The sequence below is a fragment of the Phycodurus eques genome, chromosome 10 (assembly GCF_024500275.1).
Source record: "Phycodurus eques isolate BA_2022a chromosome 10, UOR_Pequ_1.1, whole genome shotgun sequence".
NCBI lineage: Eukaryota > Metazoa > Chordata > Actinopteri > Syngnathiformes > Syngnathidae > Phycodurus > Phycodurus eques.
In genome coordinates this window covers 1,245,377-1,270,524 of record NC_084534.1, presented here as the reverse complement: position 1 = coordinate 1,270,524, position 25,148 = coordinate 1,245,377, and the positions used below count along the sequence as shown (strand labels likewise).

Sequence of the window (25,148 nt, the reverse complement as noted above, 5' to 3'; positions counted from 1 at the left end):
CTACTCCAATCCTCCCAGTAGAGCTGATCAGACGCAAAGCAGGATGAGGAGGATTTGATTCAAGCTTTTCAGTACCACTGTAATCAGCGTGTTTCTCAATGGTGTTTTTAAGAGAAGATTATTATTATTATTATTTTTTTTTTTTTAAGAGATGGAAAGAACGTCTTTATTAAAAGTGCGCTTAGCCAACTGTCTGCATATCCATCATTGCGTACCTCGAGTATTTTCCAGCTTCAGATTCTTGGATGCCGGACTGGATGTCAGGATGGAGTCACTCAACTGTGACAGACGGCCGTTAATGACTCTGAGCGGAGTCACACGGAGCGACAAAGACCACGAGCAAATTCCCCAAGGTGACGAGAGAGGGAGAAAATTATGCGGATTCCTGCCTAGTAGACCTCCAAGAAATTTTAAAAAGAAATGTAAAAATATAAGATAGCCGATCTTGCCTCTTTGGAACCAAAACACTTTCCACTCTTTTGGAAGCACTTTGCACAAGATTTTGCTTTTTTTTTTTTTTTTTTTGTGGTCCATCTATGTTGCATCGGAAAAATTGATCCCCCCCAACCTGTTTCCATAATTTGAGCCCGTCTCGTTAAGATGAAGGAATTTAAATCGGGGGGGAAACTGAGAAGTCCAGCACGTTTGATTGAGACTATCTCGCTCGCGTGGCCGCTACTCCGACGATAACTCAGTTGACACGGAGACAAATTCGAGGGTCGGAATCGAAAACCGGTTCTGACATAGAACCGCGTCCAATTGACCAATCCCATTGGAATTGTACACCTCCAACAATGCCGGTTCGCCTTAACAATGGTTTCATTTCCCAGCCTTGCGGTTCGTTGCATTTACGACGCGTACTTTGCGACACAGACCTCCACCTTTCAAGCTACGACAGTTTACGACATTAGTCTGGTGTCAGTTTCGTTGTGGCAATTCTCAGAACACATCTGAAGTGTTCATCACTCAGCTAGGATCTGTAGGATGTTTTGGTCGTGGTCATCACACTATAAGTCTGTTCACACACATATGTCGAGCCGAACACCACCAGCATCCTCTGTGCCATCTTCTGGATTTTTGGAAATTTGTCTGTGCTTCAAGAAGCATAAAACTCATCCAGTTTGAGAGTTGATCTTCTCTATTAAGACAGTATCGCAATGGAGATCCATCAGTTCCATCGGCAGCTCCCGTGGTGCTGTTTCAGGGTCTTGTGTGACTGAATCTTGGGGGGCGGTTTGTCAGATAAAGGTGTTTTGCTGAGCCTGCAAGCTTGATTTTAACTGCTGAGCCGTAGCCACCAGTTCCTGTGTTGATTGGCTGTTTGCATAATCAGCATGCTTGGTAGAAAGGTGACGGCTGATGTTATATTCCTCTAAAATTGCAATGGTTTCTTAACAAAGTAGACATACAGTTTTTGACCGGACTTCAGTGAAAAGCTATTTCGTAGTCCATTCTATATTAAACACTCAGCACTCACTGTCGACTTTTCTTTTCTTTGGCCCACTTATGGTTGAAGAAGGGTTCGGAGCAGTAGCAGAGTAAAAACAGAACAGACAAAGTCAAGTCAATGTATCACTGTACCTACTGCGCTACCTGGTGGAACCACTGGGCATAACAGCACAACCTGGTGGAACCACTGGGCAAAACAGCACAACCTGGTGGAACCACTCGGTATTAAAGGAAATGAATGCAGTCATGATTTTGATATGATTTGGGCGATTCTGTACCAATCTGTGGCGGGCCGGATTGAAATGATCAACGGGCCGGATGTGGCCCGCGGGGCCGTAGTTTCCCCATCACTGGTCGAAAGGGTCCAGCGTTGTCGCCGAGGCGTCTCTGCGAAGTCTCCTCAGTCTTGTTGGTCTCCAGCAGGTCACAGAAACGTTCCCCGTGTCAGGTCGCCAACTGGTCTCCAGGCCAGTGCGATAAGCCCTTGAATTAGAACGACTGCCATGAATTTTGTGACAGTGGAGTGTGACAGCTTTTTGTATCACGCAGCGTCAACTGATTTGAGCTAAGATGACACTACGAATGGACGATGAGATGACAAGAAGGCCGCTCAGAGAACTCTTTGCATGTTTCGTACGATCTGTTTTACGTTCGCCTCTTTACAGCTGCACAACAAATCTGCAACATCATTAGTTCTGGAGACTATGAGTGTGCGGTCCTCCTGCATCACCCATGCCACCCAATTGATATAACTCTCAGTCTCTCACCCTAACCCGCTGTCGTGTATTCATCCCTCAGTACACTTGGGAATGCAGATGTTGCTCTTTCATCAAATGGGGGCAGACTAACCCACCACAACAGCTATAAAGCAATTTGTAGCCATCCATGTACATATATGTTTTTCTACTGCACGAAACCAGTGGGTGGGGTATACAGACTTGCTTTTTTTCTTGAGCACAAACTGACTTGTATTCCGCCCCCACGAGTCCTTCATATTCACTCTGTATCACAGTCGCACGGTCCTCTCGACTGGTGAACTCTGGCAAGTTCAAATCTAATTACAGTGCCCAGTGCGTCGTCTCTCCAGCCGGGCCACGTGATTTGTTTCTGCTTATTTCGCGACGTCGGGTAGCGTGAAGCCCCCGTCTGCCTCATTTGCGTGTTTATAAGAATCACCACATGTGATTATGCGCCGTAGGTTTAAGAAAACCATAATAATAATGCATGTTTGAAACCTACAAACTGCGTTTCCCACATCGGATTACGTAAATTAGTCGAGTCAGAAACTCTCTTCATGTGGCAAGTCCTTGTTTTTATTTTAGATAGTTCTGATTGCATATTACAAAACCCTTCTTGATAGAATTTGTAAAGTTCATTTAAATGTCTTTCTTTCGACAGTTACACTTTAGTATGCTTCTAGGAATGATATGGGGAAGCAATGATATGGAAACAAGTAGGCTATCGATATTGTACAGTAGCTTAGAGTTGCATTTCAGTGACCCATCCAACAATTCTTGTGTTGAGGTCAAGATTTTGGGGAGTTAATTTCCAAATCTTAATGTCAGCCTGGTCTATACATTCCTTGGATGTGTGTTTGAGGTTTGTGTCATCCGGGAAGACCCATTTGTAAATTTCAACCATCTGGTTTGAGGTTTGCCGAAGAATTTTGAGGCCTGTATCCCTTTTCATTACTCCCATGTACTTTGTCTAAATTTATAAGGATGCTTGATGCTTGAGTGTGTTGTAGCGTGTTTGGCAGCGGGGCATAGCCATCATATCAAAAGTGGGAGGGAAAAATTATTCAGGCGTAAGCCAACTTTTGTCAGCAAAACATCCACTAAATGGAAACGAAATAGACATTTCTAAACATTCAAACAAACAAAAGTATATAAAAAGTCAAAACCTTTTGAATTGATTTGAATACTTTCTGATGTCCTTAGTCCTCTATGAAATCAGACAAATTGTCTTTGTGTTTTAAGCAAAACAAGACATTCAAGGACATCGATCTTGACTGAAAACTGCTCAGCATTTTTTCATACTTTCTAATGTGTTTTGAATCAAACACTACGCACGGAGTCACTGCAGTGCTGAGGCTCAATTTGAAATCTGAAAATCCTCTGAAGCCCACCAATACCTCAACACAAAAGATCGTTAATTCCCAAATAGATAGTTTTCATAAACAAAGTTAGTATATGTGAACAATGACCATGAGGATGAAATGCAAATGAATATTCAGTCCAATTCAGTCGTTCTGAACTTGTAACTACGTTTTTTTTTTTTTTCTGCTAACATTAACGTCAGGGCTCTGACTCACACTACTGTCCCACAAGAAAAAAAAACAAACAAAAAAAAACATAAAAACTAACCAATAGAAGCTTCACAGATTACAGTTTTTACCCTTTGACACATGGAGACCTATTTTCATGAACGCTGTAAATCCACCACGACAGGTGGAGCAATTGGGCGCCAGAAGCAGGTTAGATTCGTGTTGGTAATTTCGTGGATGAGCAGATCTGCGGTGGGCAGTCTGAGCCACCCTGATAGTTTACAGTCGACTTAAGTCACAACTAATCAAGGCTCCTCTCATTCCCTTTAAATGTGACGCACTCACAATCTCTGTGTAATCACATCGATCCGTGTGTGACTGAAGCATTGTCACTGCTCTAGACAAGATATGGCAAAAGACAAAGCAGGTACACAGAATGAGCTGGTGACGTAAATAGGTCCGTGCACCTTATTTGTCTACCTGAGCCCTGATCAAATACGTTAAAAGTCACGTGAGGCCAGCAGTCTACCCTGCGCCAATATTTAGATGTGGTCTGAGCAGGCGTCAATTTAAAGCAACTTCCTGCCACCAAATTGTCACTCTGCGAGGCTAGCGGTAGACGGTTGGCATAGTGCCTGCGGACTTGTCTGGAATGATGCCATGGTTGTCACATTATAGAGAGGCAGCCATTTAATCTGTTCTTGCCTCCCCTGCCACGTTGCCATTGAATCTCTCTAGCATGTGCACACTTTGTTGTTGTAATAGCAAAATTGAGTTTCACAGACTCCAGTTGTTCTGACCACAGCCTCGTCATTGGACTTGACATTGCCATTTTGTACTTGTTTGCTTTCCCATACTTCCTGTGTCATCCAAGTTTTGTCATTGGCCCGGAGGAGATTTATTTAGTGACACAGATGTGCACTTACAAATATAGGCACACAGGTGCTGCATACTCTGTTACATTGGTGTGCTTATTGGCAGTGACTCATTCTCATTCTCTGCGTTCAAAACAATCCCGCAGGGCTTTATTTTGAACCATTTACACCATGAGTTTTCAATGGTAAACAGGCTTTGGAAGCTGGCATTGGCATCAATAGATGGTCTGAGGCGTCAAGGGTGAGCAGAACTGTCGTCATTACTAATGTTTGTGAAGGCCAAGTCTAATGTTATGTCCACATATTGCTGGAAATGGGGGGAAAAAACTGTTTTCATATCAGCCTGATTGAAATCTAACTGCAAATCAACTAAAATGAAAAGGTTCCCTAGATGTGTATTAAACTACTTCTGGACTGTCTACGAAAGAACTTTCAGGGCATGCCTTCCAGCCTTCCACAGAGCAATTGAGAGATATACCCAAGAAGCCAGTCTTACTGCAAATTATGATGGGAACGCATTGATTATAGACTGGATTTACATGCAAGAGTTATTTTGGGGACTGCACTTACATCAACACAAACATATGAATGTATGCATGCATGCACGTGGACCTTCACGAGCCATGAAAAAAGAAGCATAGACACATTTTGTAAATCATACATACGAGTTCTAGAGCCACTACACATGCATTGTGTTAAAACTGCATCTCATTACAAAAATGTTGTTTTGAGCATGAGCGTGGGAAACCCTACAGAGCATTTGCGAGCAAGCAAAGAAAAATCATAACAAATGACCATCAACTACGCAAGTCACAGCCCTTTAAGTATCCCTCCATTTTCTATACTGCTTACACTCTTTGGGGTTTCAGGTGTGCCGGAGCCTATCCCAGCTGTCGGGCGAGAGGCAGGGTACACCCTGGATCGGTTACCAGCCAATCGCTGTGCACATAGAGAAACAACAATTCACACCTATCTACAATTTAGGGACAGTCTCATTTCTTAATTTGCAACTTTCTAGGTCCTGGCTTCTCGCTCCTCTGTTTACATGTTCCCATCGAGGAGACAAGGTGGGAGGAGGAAGAAATGTCGGCAGAAACGAGACAATCATTCCTCGATGACATCCTTTCATGGAGACGGCAACTAAAGATGATGTCACGTCATTGACGTTTCTCACCAATCAGTGATCTCTGTGGCTGAATTATTACTATCACCACACGTCCACTTTATGTTGTATGTTTCAAGTGGGATTCAATTAAAGTCAAATATTGTTAGACCACTTCGCTAGCAGCAAAAAAAACCCAAAAAACTTCCTTTGGGAATGTTAGAGGACGCTTGAGTAAATCCCACGTAAGCGCAGGAAGAACATGCAAACTTCATAAAGATTTGAACCCTCAACCTAAGGACTGGGAGGGGAATATGCTAAGCAGTTGGGCACCTTGCCACTCGCTGTTTTTCAATTTAACTTTCTAAAATATTTGTCTTGTCTGTTTAGAAGGGATGGAGGTATTTGAGAGACTTGTGTGGACATGCAACTCAGATAAATGATGAGGAGGAGCGAGTGAGTTCCGACCTGTCAAGCATCAGTCATGCAGTCCTCTACAATTCCCGTAGATCATTCTATGCCAGCTCTGTGGGTTCATCCAGGTGCCCTTCTCTACACCCTACACCTATAATCATTCACCTGACGTTACTCTTGGGTTTCTCTTTACACCCCAAACGATCTTCATGGCAGCTGTGGCTCAAATCTTTGTTGGGCTACCTGACCGTGGCTTGGTCTCAACAGAACCACTATATTTTCCACTTTTGTATCACAGTTTGAACACTTCCGATAGGCATTTTCAAGCCTTAACATAGCTTTTCATATGTTTTTTATTTTTAGATTTCTAAAGTTGAACTAGCTTTTCTCACAGGCCCTTTGAGAGTTTTGTTTCTTTTCCCATGGCTCAATATCCAGCAAAGTCAGTGCAGCACTGGACGAAATGTGCATGGGACTCTCAAGAGTTTAGAAACTCATTGACTATTTATAAACAGAAACTAATTACAAGCAAACTAGTCATCTGCATGGAAACTTACCCTTAAGGTCATTTAAACCTGTGTGTGTCAACCAATGTGTATATTATCAGAGCAAACATTCAAGGGTATGTAGACCTTTGATCGGGGGCATTTGGGTGATTTCAGTTGTCATTATGGAAAAAGGCCACACACACGTATAATGTAACGCCAAATGGGGGCGACAGGGAAAGTGAATTTACGAGCACAACTACAGGTGGTTATCTTCTTGTTATCTCAAATTGGCTTCTCGATGAGAATAGAATAAAGCTTTTACTGTCCAGTATGTCGTTGTTACAGGAACAATGAAAATCAGTTAAGCAGCTCCCAATTTGCAGCATTTACGTAAACGAAGAAGTCGACGTTTCCAGGTACATCTCAAGATATTAGAAGATGTGAGGAAAGTCCATTTATTTTTCATTACATAGATTCATTGCATTTTTTTACAAATACTTTTCAGAGGGCAAAACCCAACCTAATTTCAACATTTAACTTCATTTTCACTGTTTCGTGACCTTTTTTTTTTTTTTTTATGGTCCTCGTTTCTAGAGATGGTGGATTTGGGGTTTTTGTTTGCTGTAAGCTAAAATCATCAAAAATATACATTTATATTTCCAAATTAAATACAGTGGGCACGGAAAGTATTCAGACCCCTTAAATGTTTCACTCTTTGTTGTATTGCAACCATTTGCTAAAAATGATTTTAGTTCATTTTTCCCCCCATTAATGTACACACAGCACCCCATATTGACAGAAAAAAACAAACAGAATTTTTGAAATGTTCGCAGATTTATGAAAAAAGAAAAACTGAAATATCACACAGCCATCAGTATTCAGACCCTTTGCTCAGTATTTAGTAGAAGCACCCTTTTGAGCTAATACAGCCATGAGTCTTTTTGGGAATGATGTTTTTCACACCTGGATTTGGGGGTCCTCTGCCATTCCTCCTTGCAAATCCTCTCCAGTTCTGTCAGGTTGGATGGTGAACATTGGTGGGCAGCCAGGTCTCTCCAGAGATGCTCAATTGGGTTTAACTCGGGGCTCTGGCTGGGCCATTCAAAAACAGTCACAGAGTTGTTCTGAAGCTACTCGTTCAGTATTGTAGCTGTGTGCTGTCTGTTTTGAAGGTGACCCTTCGGCCAAGTCTTAGGTTCTGAGCACTCTGGAGAAGATTTTCCTCCAGGGTATCCCTGTACTTGGCCACATTCATCTTTTCTTTGATTGCAACCAGTCTCCCAGTCCCTGCAGCTGCAAAACACCCCCACAGCATGATGCTGCCACCACCATGCTTCACTGTTGGGACTGTATTGGACAGGTGATGAACAGTGCCTGGTTTTCCCCACACATGCCACTTAGGATTAACTGCAAAAATTTCTACCTTAGGTCTCATCAGACCATAGACTCTTATTGCTCACCGTCTTGGAGTACTTCAGGCGTTTTTTAGCGAACTCCATGCGGGCTTTCATATGTCTCGCACTGAGGAGATGCTTCCGTCGGGCCACTCTGCCATCAAGCCCCGACTGGTGGAGGGGTGCAGTGATAGTTGACTTTGTAGAACTTTCTCCCATCTCCCGACTGCATCTCTGGAGCTCAGCCACAGTGATCTTTGGGTTCTTCTTTACCTCTCTCACCAAGGCTCCTCTCCCCCAATTGTTCAGTTTGGCCAGGCAGCCAACTCTAGGAAGGGTTCCGATCATCCCAAACATCTTCCGGTTAAGGATTATGGAAGCCAATGTGCTCTTCGGAACCTTAAGTGCAGCAGAATTTGTTTTTGTAACCCTGGCCAGATCTGTGCCCTGCCGCAATTCTGTCTCTGAGCTCTTCAGGCAGTTCCTTTGACCTCACGATTCTCATTTTCTCTGACATGCACTGTGAGCTGTAAGGTCTTATATAGACAGGTGTGGCTTTCCTAATCAAGTCCAATCAGTATAATCAAACACAGCTGGACTCCTATGAAGGTGTAGAACCATCTCAAGGATGGTCAGAAGAAATGGACATGTGAGTGTCACAGCAAATGGTCTGAATTCTTGTGGCTGTGTGATAGTTCAGTTTTTCTTTTTTAATAAATCAGTAAAAAATTCAACAATTATTTTTTTTTCTGTAAACATGGGGTGCTGTGTGTACATTGAGGAAGAAAAATACTTACATGATTTTAACAAATGGCTGCAATATAACATAGAGTGAAAATTCTACCCAGTGTATTTCACTCTATGCGTAATGCATTTCTATATGAGTTTCACTTTTCAAATTGAACTTGAATTGAATTGAAATTGAATTAAGCTTTTGAACTATTCTAATTCATTGAGACACACCTGTAAACACAGTTATCAAAAGACATTTACAGAATATATAATTGTACAATTAGTTTCCACCAATTTTCCCAGTTTGTCAGTCCCAACATTCGAGGTCCAGTTCAGCATCATTTTGATTGTTTAGAGTTCTACTTATACAGTATAGGACTTTGCGTACTTAGCAAAATGCAGCATCCTGAATTAAATTCGACTCTCTCACTGTACTAGCTTGAGCACCACAGAGGTTTCTTCTCATTTGTTATTCTTTGAATTTTGGAGAGATTTTCAGCCAAGTCCACCCCTATTTGACTGTAATATCGGGGAAATGCCATCCAACAACAAACATTTGCCATGATTGAGGATAGTGCATGATTTTACTATTTTGAAATTCCAAAGCATCTCCAGCACTTGGAACCTTACAAATTCATGCAACTGACCTCAGTATCAACATATTTTCAATGTTATTCATTCACCATTGTTTTTTTATTATGAATCCCGGGGGGGGGGGGGGGGGGGGGGGGGGGGGGGTGTCCGGCTTTACTGCACATTTTTTTCAATATGTAGCAAATGATACTAAAAGTTTGTATAAGCTTGGTGTGATTAGCATTTTCCAGCCAAAGGTTTTAAATGCTTTTGGTGATGTTACTGCAGGCTATTAATTTTTTATCTATCGGGATACCTGCCATGCACACTGAATAAAACACACGAGCAGAATGCATTTTCTTTTTAATGTGTCCTAACTACACTCCCTTGAACATTCAGGGGAGAAAAGGACAAAGTAAAATGAACAAACAAAATAAAATAAGCGGGAAACAAATGACCATCGACTTCTGAAATTATTCAATGGGTGTTGAGGGTGATGAGGAGAACGGGAGGGAAGCAGGGAGTGAGATGGAGGTCGCACAGAAGAGGAAGGGTGGGGGGTGATTGTTTCTGGAGAGTTGGTGGTTTCAAATTACTCTTCTCTTTCATTTCTGGACTCACATGCATTGCACCTCTCTCACTTTCTCTTTCCCTCATATTCTCTCCTGACCACTGGGCTTTTTCTGCAAACCAGCCCATTCAGCCCCAGCATGTTGTAGGCGGTTGCTCCAGACAGGAAGACAGGAGTGTAGCAAACAACAAAGAAGAGACGTGACGTGAAGTGAAGGGGAGAAACAGAGGAAGGTAAGCACCGCAGCACATTTATATTTGAGAGTTGAAGGAAGGGAGCATACATTTTGCTTTTAGCCTTTTGGTTGTGTGTATTAGGGTTGGATCATGCGTGCGCATGTAAGTGCATGTGTGTGTGCTCAGGCTCGACATGGCTGCTGATGGGACTAATGGGATTACAGAGTCGTTCTAAGAAGTTGCAGAAAATCCTAGGAAATGAAAAGATTCATCCTTTACTGTGATAGCTGTGGTTCGAGAATTGAAGGTTTGAAGTTCCAGAATCATTAAGAGCGCAGTGCATCTGTTCCACATCAACTCAATGGAATAGCTCGGGAAGACTTCTCTGGACGCTGGCAAGCAGCAGGTGGACATCAAGCGTTGGTCAATTTGTCAGTTAGCCATCTTGTGAAACTGCTGAAAACCTGCATGAGTCAGTGTTTGGGATTCTAAAATATATACAGTAGGGTTGCACAATTATGATCAAAAAAATATCCATGATTATTTTGATCAATATTGAAATCACGATTATTAGTTACAAGTATTTTGCATGTTTTTCCCTAAAAAAAAAAACAACTTTATTTTTATTGCATTAGTTTTCAATAAAGAATATTTGTTTTCAGTGCAAAATTAATCTTTAAATAAGAATAAATGATCGATAATTTCAAAAAATAGGCATCACGGTGTGCGACTGGTTAGCACATCTGCCTCACAGTTCTGAGGACCCAGGTTCAAATCCGGGCTCGCCAGTTACAGGACAAGAAAATGAAAAGCTAATCTCAATGAACAGGTGTGTTTTTATAGTTATATCCTTATTTTCTAGAGTTGTCAGTTCTTAGATCTTAGACTGATCTTTGCCTGTGGTTGATATGATCGGCCACACATTGTGTGCCCAGGACATTCTTATCATTTGCAAGTATGTCAATTTCAATAGGACAATGTACCGTACAATTTATGCCCAACAGGCTTTCCAACTACAAACAATGATTGTAAAGCTCAAAATAAGCTTGTCCTCAGTGCCCGAGCTCTGGATTCAGCGTGAGGATTTCCTCACACGCTCCATCAAAAATATATTATTGTATACCGTATGTATTCTCTGTTGTCACATGTATATTTGGGAGTTTAAGGAAAGGAGCATGGATTTTTTTGTGTGTGTATGGGTTGTGTGTATTAGGGTTGGGTCATGTGCGTGCATGTAAGTGCATGTACAGTATGTATGCCCAGGCTAGACATGGCTGCTGATGTGACTAATGGCATAACAGAGTAGTTCTCAGATGTTTAAAAAAATCAGAATACATGAAAAGATATCTTGACAGATTCATCTTCATCCGTGTGGACTGTGTGGTTAGAAAATTGATGGTTTAAGGTTTCAGGATCACTATAAGCTCAGTGCATCTGTTCTACACTGACTCGAAATAGTTACGGCAGCCCTCTCTGGTTGTAGGTAGACATAAAACATTAGTCAATATTTCTGTTAGCCATGGTATGTGGCTATTGAAAACCTGCACATAAGTCAGTGTTTGTGACGGTCTGGATGTGGTCGAGCATTAAGTTTCAATTCTACTATTTTCCTTCAGATTCAGGTTTGACAAACACCAAGCAAGGTGCAAAAAAAGAAATATATGAATAGGTCATATCAGTGGAGATGTTTTTTGTTTGTTTGTTTGTTTTTTACCCCAATAATTACAGTACCGCATGTCATTTCTTTATCTGGAGTTGTAAGTTCTTATACCGATCTTTGCCTGTAGCGGTTATGACCATCCAAAGATTGTGTCGCCAGCACCCTCTTTTCACTTGCCAGCATGTCGATTTTAATAGGACAATGTACTGTAGAATGTTTACCCAACCAGCTTTCCAACTACAAACAATGATGGTGAAACTCAAAAGACATTTGTGGTGGCTGTGGACCGGTGATGATGCCGTAAGGTGGTCGGTGTCTGTCATGGCGGCCATCCCCGTGGACACCAGTGGTAAGTGATGCTGTCAAGCTGAAGAAGGAGTCCTATTGGGATTTTTTGGCCTGTGGAACTCTGGATGCAGCTGATAGATACTGGCAGGCCAAGCGGAATGCAGCTTTGGTGGTGGCTGAGGCAAAAACTTGGCGTGGGAGGAGTTCGGTGAGGCCATGTAGAATGACTTCCTGATGGCTTCAGGGGAATTCTGGTCCATCATCCGGCATCTGAGCAGGGGGAAGCAGTGTAGCATCAACATTATGTATAGTGGAGACAGGATGCTGCTGACCTCGATTTGGTGAGGAAAATACCTCCTCAATTCCACCGACACACCTTCCTCTGAGGAAGCAGAGTCTGGGGACTTGGAGGTAGGCTCTCCTATGGGGTTGAGGTCACTGAGGTGGTTAAAAAGCTACTCGGTGGCAAGGCCCCGGGGTTGGATGAGATTCGCCCAGAGTTCCTAAAGGCTCTGGATGTTGTGGGGCTGTCCTGGTTGACACACCTTTGCAACATCATGGGCAGTGCCTCTGGATTGGCAGGTCGGGGTGATGGTCCCCCTTTTTTAAGAAGGGGGTCCAGAGGGTGTGTTCCAACTACAGGGGGATCACACTCCTCAGCCTCGTGGGTAGGGTCTATTCAGAGGTCCTGGAAAGGAGGGTACGTTGGGAAGTCGAATATCTAATTTAGGAGGAGCAGTGTGGTTTTCATCCTGGCTGTGGAACAGTGGACCACCTCTACACCCTCAGCAAGGTCTTCAAGGGTGCATGGGAGTTTGCCCAACCAATCTACATGTGCTTTGTGGACGAAGGAGAAGGCGTTCGACCGTGTCCCTTGGGGAATCCTGTGGAGGGTACTCAGGGAGTATGGGGTACTTGACCCCCTAATAACGGCTGTATCAGAGTTTGGTCTACATTGCCATTCGTTTCCAGTGAGCTTTGGACTGCGTCAAGGCTGTCCTTTGTCACCGATTGTGTTCATTGCCTTTATGGACAAAATTTCTAGGTGCTGCTGAGGCATTGAGGGAGTCTGGTTTGGTGACATCAGTATTACATCTCTGCTTTTTGTAGATGATGTGGTTCTGATGGCTTCACCATGCTTTGATATTCAACTCTCGCTGTAGCAATTCACAGCCAAGTGTGAAGTGGCTGGGGTGAAAATGATCCTCTCCAAATCTAAGGCCATTGTCGTCAGTCTCCAAAGCGTGGAGTGGCCTCTCTGGGTCGAGGAAGAGATTCGAGTATCTCCGGGTCTTGTTCACAAGTGAGGGAAAAATGGAGTGGGACAACAACAGGCAGATTGGGGCAGAGAAGCTCGGTCATCCTGGAGGGGTTCATTGTCGAGTTGGTGCTGCTCCGTATCGAGAGGCGCCAGATGCGGTGGCTAACCCCAGATAAGTGGAAGAAAATGGCTGGCTAGATGAATGGATGTTGTTTGTTGTCATGTAAAACGTTGGCCGTGTAGTAGTTTACATACTGTCGATAACTTTCATGCAGCTGGTGTGGGATTAACTCAAGCTCAGTAATGAAAAGGAATAAAAGAATATTGAACACAATCTTGTTTACATCTTTAAAAGATCTGTTGCAGCAATGTTGTAACTTGTATTGTTAAGCCCAGATTTATTTAAGGTTTACGTGTGAAAAAACAGGCGCAAACCTGATTGCTTAAATACTCAGATGATCTACAAACCGGGTCAAGGCTGTGAGCTCAGCCATCGTCACAGCCCGAGAGGGTCGGCGCCACTTGTGTGCCACAGGCTCGCAGCTGAGCTCAACTAAACTTGAAAGGAATGTCGTGATTCCATTTAGTACATTCACTTAAAAGATTTGTTCGTTTGAACGAGTTGTTCATGCACGACAACACTACTTGAGCCAGGTCTCTCTGATGAGAGACCTGGCTCAATGATCATATATAAAACCAACACACACACACACACACAAAAACAGAGAAGCTCCAGGCAAGAACCCAACCTACTCAACACAGACCAAGAGGGTTGATAAATACTAGAGATGCACGATAACTGTTTTTTTGGCACCAATAGTGCATATTATGTTTGTGGTAAAATTGTCAGAGTGAGTCATCTTCACATTAGAGATTTGTTTTTTTGTTTTTTGGTTTGCCAGCAATGTAAGAGCATTTACCGCTCATAGACGATCTTGGACGTATAACTTTCTCGGTGTAAGTCAAGCTGGTCGTCTGAAAGCGGCTCACAACACGTTGAATTGTGCGCTCAATGTTTCAGCCTTGGGAAACTTTCGTCTTTTTACTATAGCTATCTAGCTATCAACACAAAAGACCTGCATAAAAGCAAGAAAGAATGCCTTGTTGTACGGAGCTTTCTTTCATACATGCAAATCAGTCACCTTTCGGCAAAATTCGTCGTTTTGAACAAAATAGGCCATTTACGTGAATCGTATAGATACAATGAGTTTTTCTTGGGTGGGGGGGGGGGGGGGGGGGGGGCGTGGGGTCGTCATAGTCTGTTTCGTACTCCTTGAACGCTGGCAGCTCGATCCATTTGACACATCCACCATCCACACACAGATGTAATTTCTGAATATTACTCCACGGCGGACTAATATGCGAGCGCATCGGCCTGAGGTTCCGCCTGTGCGCTCGGGACCTAAGTCACAGGAGTTGACAAGACCAGAAAAAAAACACTTCTGCTGCTTCTGCAGTTAAGAAGTAACGGTACTTTTACTCTGTTACAATGATCAAAATGTAATTCGCTACTTTTAGTGATCAATTATTGCTTATTTATCAACAATTCCGTGCGAGAGACTACGACTTCGACTTCCGCATTGGGCGCTGTTTGCTCAAATCCAATTTAAGCACTAGTGATGTTTAAGTCTAGTTCACCAATCAAACGACACAAGAAAGTCCCATGACCTCACGAAATGTCTTCTCCTGGGTTTCCCGGGCATAGGTATTTATACTAGATAAACCACCCCGGCTGATCATCGTGACTACGTGGCCACAATGTCGGGATGGTCGTCGTTACCATGAAGACAACGGCGCGCTACTCATGTTTACATTCAGACAAACAAAAACAACAGCTTTTATGTATTGTAGTATTTGTCTGTCATTGTCTGCCCAAACGTGACTATTTCAGCCCACTTATAACTTGAGAAAAAAACCTTGCATTAAATAACAGATGTTGTAGTTTTGGCTGTGTATACACACACACACACACACATGCACGCACGCACACACAGCGATATCAGAATTTGCACAATCACAATTTTATTTTGTTATTTTTATTTTAATGATGTTCATGCTGTGGTTAAAAAAAATCAGAAGATACTCACTATTTACTCAGTACTTGAGTAATTATTTCACGGTGTACTTTTTACTCTTACTTGAGTAATTTTTTTGCAGGACTACTTTTTACTTTTACTTGAGTCGCATTATTGTCAAGTAGCTGTAGTCTTACTTGAGTACAATATTTGGCTACTCTACCTACCTCTGTAGCAGACATTCTCTATTGCTACTCTTACGTTCAAACATTTTTGCTCAGTGTCGTAGTTGTTGTGAATGGTTGTTTGTTTATAGTGTGCCCTGCGATTGGCTGGCAACCAGTTCCGGGTGTACCCCGCCTCTCATCCAGAGTCAGCTGGGATTGGCTCCAGCACGCCCGCGACCCTAGTGAGGATAAGCGGTCTGGAAAATGGATAGATGGAACTTGGGAACAACCAGAAGGCCCTCACCCGAAGGAAAAAAAAGTTTGCTAATATACTATAGCTCGGAGCCAGGCTCGTACATTCTTTAAAAGGAATCAGTAAAACCTTAAAATCAATTTACAAAATAAAACAGAATGGAAGCCAATGAAGTGAGGATACAATTGGGGTGATATGATGTCGTCCGTTTGATTCAGTGAGAAGCTTAGCCGCAGCATTCTGAACAAGCTGTAGGCGAGAAAGTGATTTTTGATTGATACCGGAGAGGACTTCGTTGCAGTCATCGAACCTGGGAAAATTGAGTGCATGGATTAATCACCGCTGGTCGGATTAGCGATTATTGATTTTATTTTGGCGATGATGTATATGTGGAAGAAGCGTGACTGGACATTTGTATTGATATGGGTTGTGAAGATGCAAACCGAATCAAAAGTGACTCCTAAAAGTGACTCCTGTTTGTGATATTGTCTGAAAAGAAAGACAAAGTGTCAGCTGATACATATTGCATTGGTGGTGAATGAGATGTAATTGAGAGGGGAAAAAAAGATCATTCCTGTGAATGTACATTGTTTCTTTCACTCCCTCTTGTTTAAATTCCTCTCATTCTGGCCTCACAGACATTGGCATCCACTCAACTGACTGCTGGAGCGAATTGGAGGGGGTATGCAGCGGGAAAATGTGAACTAAATTTCAAAGTGATGGAGGGCAGGGTTGTTTCATGTAGAGAGGGGCAGTGAGGGGAGGAGTGTGGGAGCCCGGGCAAGGGAACTTTGGAAGGGGAAGAGAGTGAACAGATGTGGGTGTGTTTGTGTCAGTTTGGGTTTGTGCTGGCTCGCCTGGAAGAATTGTAAACACACAAAGGAACGCATTCCTTTTCTTTAGACACACCAGTATTTGCAAGGGGACACATACACAAGTGTAAAATGTAAAGTGCAGAGTTGTGAATGAGTTGTGTAGAGCAGTTTTTGTGTTTCTTTGATAATAGTGTACCTGGAACATTAATACAGAAGTCAGTCACAGTTCAGTGAGCTAATACAAACAAAAACAAACAAAAACAAAAACACTTTAGAGATCAGATGTAAAGTCTTAATCTTGAAGCTCCTGTAACGTGGAGGTTTGTCACAACATTTTTTTTAAGGCTGCACAGGTGTGAGTAAAGGTATGTAAACACTCCCGTCTGATTCATAGCTGCTCCATGAATACACAAGCAAACTATGCTCCGACTTCAAGAATGAATGTTTTCTGTACAACAGCTTACTTTAAAGGGGGAAGGTTGAACAAAAACCACTCACTTTTTAAAGCATGGACCAGTCTAAAAGTTAACCCTAATGTAAATGAAATGCTATGCATTCCAACATTTTAAATGGTAATGGTCAAAAATTACCACCTTACCATTTCATTTGAACCCTAATTGACAATTCTTAGTGTTTTGACTTATTCCAAAATGTCTATTATTATCATTCCGTTTAAATGTAAAGTTAATGATACTAATAATATATTTCTATAAGCTCAAAACTGCAAACAATTTTCTGTTCATTACATAAATATATGTATGCAATATGGTCTAAAAATTGAATCACTGTTTGAAGTAAAGTCAAATATAATTAGTCTTATTTTGTTTTGGAGAGTAACCCAACGTATTTGTGCACAGTGTGATGGAAATTGTCAAAATAGTCATAAATGCTGATTATCCTTCTCTACGATTCGGAACTTACACTCCCTGAGGAATTATTACCACACATCACATCTCATGGTAGAACACTAACTTCCTCCAAACCAATGGTTCAGCGAGCTCTCTGCTCAGACTTGTAATACCATTTAACAAGTTCCATTTAAGGCAGAGCTCAAGATCTTGTGGGTGCATCACATCGGATGAACCCATAGTCCTGTCGTGACAGGCAGATGTGCTCGTAAGGAGGTTAATACCCTTGGACTATAGAATTAGTTGCCATCACGGCTCTTCTTGCCTCCAGGAGGAAGGTTTACTTACAGCAGAGCTCTTTACACGATTGCTAGTCACGCGTTGCTTATTGATGTGGTCGCTGCTCCTGTGCTGTGCCAGCACGGAGTAAATGAAGACCCATGGTACTGTGGATCTGCAATCTGTCTTTCTGTCACAACATGCACAGGACAGACTCTACAGTATACACTTCCCTGAAAAAGTATAGTGTAGTGTAAGAGGGGCGCCACATTCTTCATTTGCTTGCCAGTTGAAAACGTTTGGATTTGACATAAAATATTATGAGAAAAGAGCTCATTCAGCTTTGATTTCCAAGTTTTTACATTTGGATCTGATGTACAACTTAGAAGACTTTGTACATTTTAAGTGAACAGAAGTATTGGAACAGATACACTTCAAATAGATTCAAGTGAATAAGAATATTTAGTTAAAAATCCTTTGCTGACAACAACCACATCATTGGACACATTGCCATCACCAAACTTTTGCATTCGCCAGCCTTTTTCTGTTGTTGTTGTATTTGGTGGGTAACTACCTTCAGTCTCCTAGTTAGCAAGTAAAAAAGGGGTACTCTACAAATCATAAAGGGCCTCAAATGTATTTTTCAACAAAAATATCAGTATCAGAATCATCTTTATTTGACAAGTATGTCCAAAACACACAAGGAATTTGTCTCCGGTAGTTGGAGCCGCTCTAGTACAACAGACAGTCAATTTACAGAACATTTTGGGGACATAAAGACATTGACAAAAAACAATTGTGCAAAAAGATGCAGAGTCCTCTCGCACTTAGAGCATTTCGAACGACTAATATTGCAATAGTCCGGTGCAATGACCATTGTGCAAAGGGCGCTGAGACTTCAAGGAGTGTATCCGGTTTAAAGTGACGAGTAGTGCGATCATCTGGGACAATGTTGGTTGTGCAAATGTTACAGATACTCCTCAATCAGTGTGCAAATGGAGCAGATGCTACTCTGGCATGAGTGGCCAGTATATGCAAATAGTGCAGCATGGCGAGACAACTACAGTGAGTGCACGAGTAATACGTAATTGGCCCTACAGAAATGTGGCAACGAACTCAAGTAAAAACATTTCCAGCTTGTTGTAATGGAATTATAGGTTAGATGTTTAAGAAGTTGATCGCAAGAGGGAAGAAGCTGTTGGAATGTCTACTAGTTCTAGTTTGCGTTGATCGGTATCGCCTACCTGAGGGAAGGAGCTGGAAGAGCTGGTGACCGGGGTGCAGACGGTCCGAGAGGATTTTGCACGCCCTTGTCTTAGTTCTGGCAGCGTGCAAGTCCTCAATGGTGGGTAGGGGGGTACCGACAATCCTTTCAGCAGTTTTGATTGTCCGTTGCAGTCGGAGTTTGTCCTTTTTTGTAGCAGCACCAAACCAGACTGTGATGGAAGAACACAGGACCGATTCGATGACCGCTGTGTAGAACTGTCTCAGCAGCTCCGGTGGCAGGCCGTGCTTTCTCAGAAGCCGCAGGAAGTACATCCTCTGCTGGGCCTTTTTGAGGACGGAGTTGATGTTGTTCGCCCACTTCAGGTCCTGAGAGATTGTAATTCCCAGGAACTTGAAGGTCTCGACGGTTGACACAAAGCAGCTGGACAACGTGAGGGGCGGCTGTGGCGAAGGATGCCGACTGAAGTCCACGATCATCTCTACCGTCTTGAGCGTGTTCAGCTCCAGGTTGTGTCGGCCGCACCACAGCTCCAGCCGCTCCGCTTCCTGTCGATATGCAGACTCGTCACCGTCCTTAATGAGGCCGATGACAGTGGTGTCATCTGCAAACTTCAGGAGCTTGACAGTCGGGTTCGCTGAGGTGCAGTCGTTCGTGTAGAGAGAGAAGAGCAGCGGAGAGAGGACACAACCTTGGGGCGCCCCAGTGCTGATGCTGCGTGTGGATGAGGTGGCCTCCCCCAGTCTGACCTGCTGTGTCCTGCCCGTCAGAAAGCTGTAAATCCACTGGCAGATGGCAGGTGAGACGCTGAGCTGGAGAAGCTTGGTTGAAAGGAGTTCAGGGATGATGGTGTTGAACGCTGATCTGAAGTCCACGAACAGGATCCTTGCGTAGGTCCCTGCACTGTCGAGGTGTTCTAGGATGAAGTGCAGTCCCATGTTGACTGCATCATCCGCAGACCTGTTCGCTTGGTAGGCAAACTGCAGGGGGTCCAGCAGGGGACCTGTGACACTCTTGAGGTGGTCCAGCACGAGACGTTCAAAGGACTTCATGACCACAGATGTCAAAGCGACAGGCCTGTAGTCATTCAGACCAGAGATTGCAGGTTTCTTGGGGACTGGAATGATGGTGGAGCGTTTGAAACAGGATGGAACTTCGCATATTTCCAAAGATCTGTTAAAGATCTGAGTGAAGACTGGAGCGAGCTGGTCCGCGCAGACTTTGAGGCAGGATGGGGACACATGGTCCGGTCCTGCCGCTTTGTTAATCTTCTGTTGTTTGAAGATGCGTCTCACATCCTGTTCATGGATGGTTAACGCAGAAGTCAGAGGTGCGGTTGTGGTCGCGGGTGCGGCCGGGCGGGTGTGTGGAGTGAAACTGTCCTTTTCAAATCTGCAATAGAAGGTATTCAAGTCGTTTGCTAGTGTGCTATTGTTCTCAGCTTGGGGGGATCGTCGCTTGTAATTAGTCAGCGATTGGAATGCATGCCAGACTGTTTTTGAGTCGTTCGCGCTAAACTGTTTTTCCAACTTTACTGCATAGATCCTCTTTGCAATGTTAATTTCTTTAGTAAGCTGGTTTCTAGCTCGATTATACAGGGCCCTGTCCCCGCTCTGATATGCATCTTCCTTAGCTTGGCGAAGCTGCTTAAGTTTAGCAGTGAACCACGGCTTGTTGTTGTTGAATGTCCGAAATGATTTTGTTGGTACACAAACCTCTTCACAGAAACTGATATAGGATGTGACAGTGTCCGTATATTCATCCAGGCTGCCAGATGAATTTTCAAAGACACTCCAGTCTGTGCAGTCTAAACAGCTTTGAAGTTCCATCTTGGCTTCATTGGTCCACTTTTTGACTGTTTTCACTGTTGGCTTCGCACATTTAAGTTCTTGCTTGTACGTCGGTATTAAGTGAATTAAGACGAGCCCAGGGCTGCACGAGGTATAGCACGGTATGCGTTTTTTACCGTAGCAGTGGTCTAAAGTATTATTTTCCCTGGTAGGACAGTCGATCTGCTGCTTGTATTTAGGGAGTTCGTGGTTGAGTTTAGCTTTGTTAAAGTCCCCGAGAATAATGAGGGGTGAGTCCGGGTGTTTTTTTTAAATTTCGTTGACTTGTTCGGCGAGCGTTAGCAATGCGGCGTTCGTGTTAGCTTGCGGTGTAATATAGACTCCAGCCAGTATAAACGATGCAAACTCACGTGGCGAGTAAAATGGTTTACAGTTCAAAAACAGCGACTCCAAATGCGGGCTACAGTGTGTGCTGAGCACCGTGACGTCCGTACACCATTTTTCGTTTATATGGAGGCATATCCCGCCGCCCTTCGTTTTCCCCGATGATTCCATGTCGCGGTCCGCTCGATGAATGTTGAAGCCGGGAAGCATGACGGCGCCATCGGGTACGGCGTCGCAAAGCCAGGTCTCCGTGAAGCACATGGCCGCGGAACGTCCGAAGTCTTTACTGGTCTTTAACAGAAGATGAAGCTCGTCCATTTTGTTGGGTAGGGAGCGTACATTCGCGAGGTGGATCGACGGGAACGCCAATCTGTGTCCTCTCAAATATGAGCTGAAATCAAATGGAAAATTAAATACGAACTGAAAAACAAATAATTTCCATTTTGGCATAGATCAAAATAAATTGTTGAATAAAACAAAATTAAAACAAATATTTCAAGGAGGTATAAAGCAATTTTGTTTTTAGATATAAACACAAAGAACCACCTTTTTCCCCCCACTTTTTCGTCCTGTTCGGCTGTGAGGTCAGGAGAATGGCGAATCTGTATCCCTTTTATGCCGGAAGAGTTTTACTGTGCCACAGTGGAGTTTTTAAGATGCCACTATGGTTCTTTGTATTCTGATGGATATTGTATTGAAAATTTCAGGTGTAGAGCACAATGTTTTAAAGGGGAGTGACAGGGGGAAAAAAGGAGAGAGTAAAATGATAAATAATATAGGAAGAGAAGACAACAGAATACAGGACATTAGCTGTAATAAAGATGGAGAAAGTAAATCATGATATGACGAGTACAATGACACATTAGATTCGAGTGTTATATGGGTTAGTAGTAGTATGGGGTAGTAGTAGTACTTCACAGTCAACGGCCCTGTGAGGGAAACCGTGACTACAATGTGGCCCGTGACAAAAATGAGTTTGACACACCTGCTGTAAAGGAAGGACAAGACAATATAGGACAGGACTGGACAGGACTGGACAGGACAAGGACAGGAGGGGAAGCATGGAGGACAGAGGTAGTGGACCCGGCTGTACAACTGAAGTATGGTGAGCGTGGATATGTACCGGTAAATTCTAAACATCAATAGAAACAGAACGGAAGTGATGGGATACCCAGGAAGTTTGCATCGTTATAAAAGTTATATATAGCATTGAGTAACTGGCTCCACACCAAGCAGTTAAGTCCCAGGTGTGTGTGTCTGGGCGGCACAGCGGCCGACTGGTTAGCCTCACAGTTCTGAGGACCCGGGTTCAAATCCGGCCACGCCTGTGTGGAGTTTGCATGTTCTCCCTGTGCCTAAGTGGGTTTTCTCCGGATACGACGTGTTCCTCCCACATCCCAAAAACATGCATGGTAGGTTAATTGAAGACTCTAAATTGCCCGAATGTCTGGATGTGAGTGCGAATGGTTATTTGTTTATACCCGATGTGCTCTGTGACTGGCTGGCGACCAGTTCACGGTATACCCCGCCTCTCACCCAAAGATTGCTGGGATAGGTTCAAGCACGCCTGCGACCCTAGTGAGGATAAGCGATACTGAAAATGGATGGATAGATGGGTGTGTGTCTGCAGACACACGCAAGAGAATTGACACTGTCTCACATGCACAATAACCATCAGAAGTGTCCTGTAATTGCACTGCGGGCTGAGGACCCAACCACAAACCCGAGAAGTGGACTCAGGCCCAGGGGGCAACCTGAGAATGGCCCGCTGGATGGGACACAGAGGCACCTTGGTGGAAAGGAGGGCAGATAGGGGTGCCCAAAAGGGGAACAATTAAGTGGGGTACCCAGGAGAGCAGCCACGGGGCATGATAGGGATGTGATTAGTGAAAAAATATTTTCAGTGAATGGTGTGAGTCTGTGTTAAGTGAGCGATTTAAGAGGTATGGCTCCTGCAGGCCTGACATTTCAGGCAACCACAACCACAGGGAGAGCGGACCGCCACACCCATCCCCGCAGTGCCACCCCCTGGAACACCCCCCCCCCCCTCATCCCCCCGCCCCACCCCAACACAGCAGCGCCCAATACCCGCACCAGAGTGCGGGAGGTGGACCTTCCCCCAGAACAGGTAGCAACAAAACCCCACAGCCGGCAGAGAAGAGGGACAGGCTACCGCAGGTGACCGCAGCCGACACCAGCCGAACGCAACGACCAGAGGCCTCACCCCTGTCTTATAAACTTTGCAACCTAGCAGAGACTCTTCTGTCACATAACACACCTGACACCTTCCTCCACCAGAACCACAGTTCCTCTCTGGGTATTCTGTCACAGCCTTTCTCTATATCAACAAAGACACAATGCAGCTCCTTCTGACCTTCTCTGAACTTCTCCATCAACACCCTCAAGGCAAATAATGCATCTGTGGTACTCTTTCTAGGCATGAAAGCATACTGTTGCTTGCAATTACTCACTTCTGTCCAAAGTCTAGCCTCCACTACTCTTTCCCATAACTTCATTGTGTGGCTCATCAACTTTATTCCTCAATAGTTTCCACTGCTCTGAACATCACCTTTGTTCTTAAAAATGGGCACCAGTACACTTTTCCTCCATTCCTCAGGCATCTTCTCACCCGCTAGAATTCTGTTGAACAAGTTGGTTAAAAACTCACAGCCACCTCTCCAAGATCTTTCCATACCTCCACAGGTATGTCATCAGCACCACCTGCCTTTCCATTTGTCATCCTCTTGAGTGCCTTTCTACCTTCCCCCTTACTAATCATTGCTACTTCCTGGTCCACCACACTTCCTTCTTCTACTCTTCTTTCTCTCTCATTTTCCTCATTCATCAACTCCTCAAAGAATTATTTCCATCTACCCAGCAGTCTACTGGCACCAGTCAACATATTTCCATCTCTATCCTTAATCACCCTAATCTGCTGCACATTCTTTACATCTCTATCCCTCTGTCTGGCCAACCTGTATAGATCTTTTTCTCCTTCTTTAGTATCCAACCTGGCATACATCATCATATCGTTTGGCCTTTGCCACCTTCGCCCTACATCGCGTCTCCATTTATTCCTTTCTCCTCTCCTCAGTCCTTTCAGTGTCCCACTTCTTTTTAGCTATCATCTTTCGTTGTATGATTTCCTGTACTTTGAGGTTCCACCGCCAAGTCTCCTTCTCCCCTTTCCTACCAGAAGATACACCAAGTATTCTCCTGCCTGTTTCTCTGATCACCTTGGCTGTAGTGGTCCAGTCTTCTGGAACCTCCTCCTGTCCATCCATCCATTTTCTGAGCCGCTTCTCCTCACTCGGGTCGCAGGCGTGCTGGAGCTTATCCCAGCTGTCATCGGACAGGAAGCGGGGTACACCCCGAACTGGTTGCCAGCCAATCGCAGGGCACATACAAACAAACAACCATTCGCACTCACAGTCACACCTACGGGCAATTTAGAGTCTCCAATGCATGTTTTTGGGATGTCGGAGGTAACCATAGTGCCCGGAGAAAACCCACGCAGGTGCGGAGACAACATGCAAACTCCACACAGGCGGGGCCGGGGATTGAACCCATGTCCTCAGAACTGTGAGGCTGATGCTCTAACCAGTCTAACACTGTGCCGCCCTCCTCCTGTCCCCCATGAGCCATTCTCACCTCTTCCTGAAAAGCCCTACAACACTCTTCCTTTCTCAGCTTCCATCACATGGTTCACTGCTTTGCCTTTGTCTTCTTAATCTTTGAGAATTCTAGACACCTACCACTACCTTACAGTCAGTAACCTCCTTCAGATTACATCGTTCTCAAAAGATGTAATCCACCTGCACGCTTCTACCTCCACTCTTGTAGGTCACCCTATGTTCCTGCCTCTTCTGAAAGAAGGTGTTCACTTGAGCCATTTCCATCCTTTTTGCAAAGTCTCCCACCATCTGTCCCTCAAGTTTCCTTACCTGGATGCCGAACATACCCATTACTTCTTCATCACCCCTTTTCCCTACACCAACATCTCCATTAAAATCTGCTCCAATCACGACTCTCTCTCTGTCTGGAATGCTCAGAACTACTTCGTCCAGCTCCTTCCAGAATTTCTCTTTCACCTCTAAGTCACATCCTACCTGTGGGGCATAGC

General features: G+C 43.9%; 1 protein-coding gene across 5 annotated transcripts in view; it reads left to right on the top strand.

Moving 5' to 3' along the window:
* Positions 1-25,148, top strand: part of plekha6 (pleckstrin homology domain containing, family A member 6) — a 109,215-nt gene that overhangs the window by 832 nt on the left and 83,235 nt on the right. Inside the window, exon 2 of one of the 5 annotated variants that reach the window (XM_061686967.1) lies at positions 9,988-10,097. The exons of 2 other annotated variants lie outside the window; for them this stretch is intronic. Coding sequence is in view for 1 of the 3 variants with exons in the window: in XM_061686964.1 (XP_061542948.1) it covers positions 10,862-10,869 (8 nt within the window). In the remaining 2 variants the exon portion in view is untranslated. Of the gene's footprint in view, positions 1-9,987; positions 10,098-10,147; positions 10,348-10,858; positions 10,870-25,148 lie in introns of those variants that run through there. 2 more of the 5 variants (XM_061686970.1, XM_061686964.1) reach the window with 2 other exon arrangements.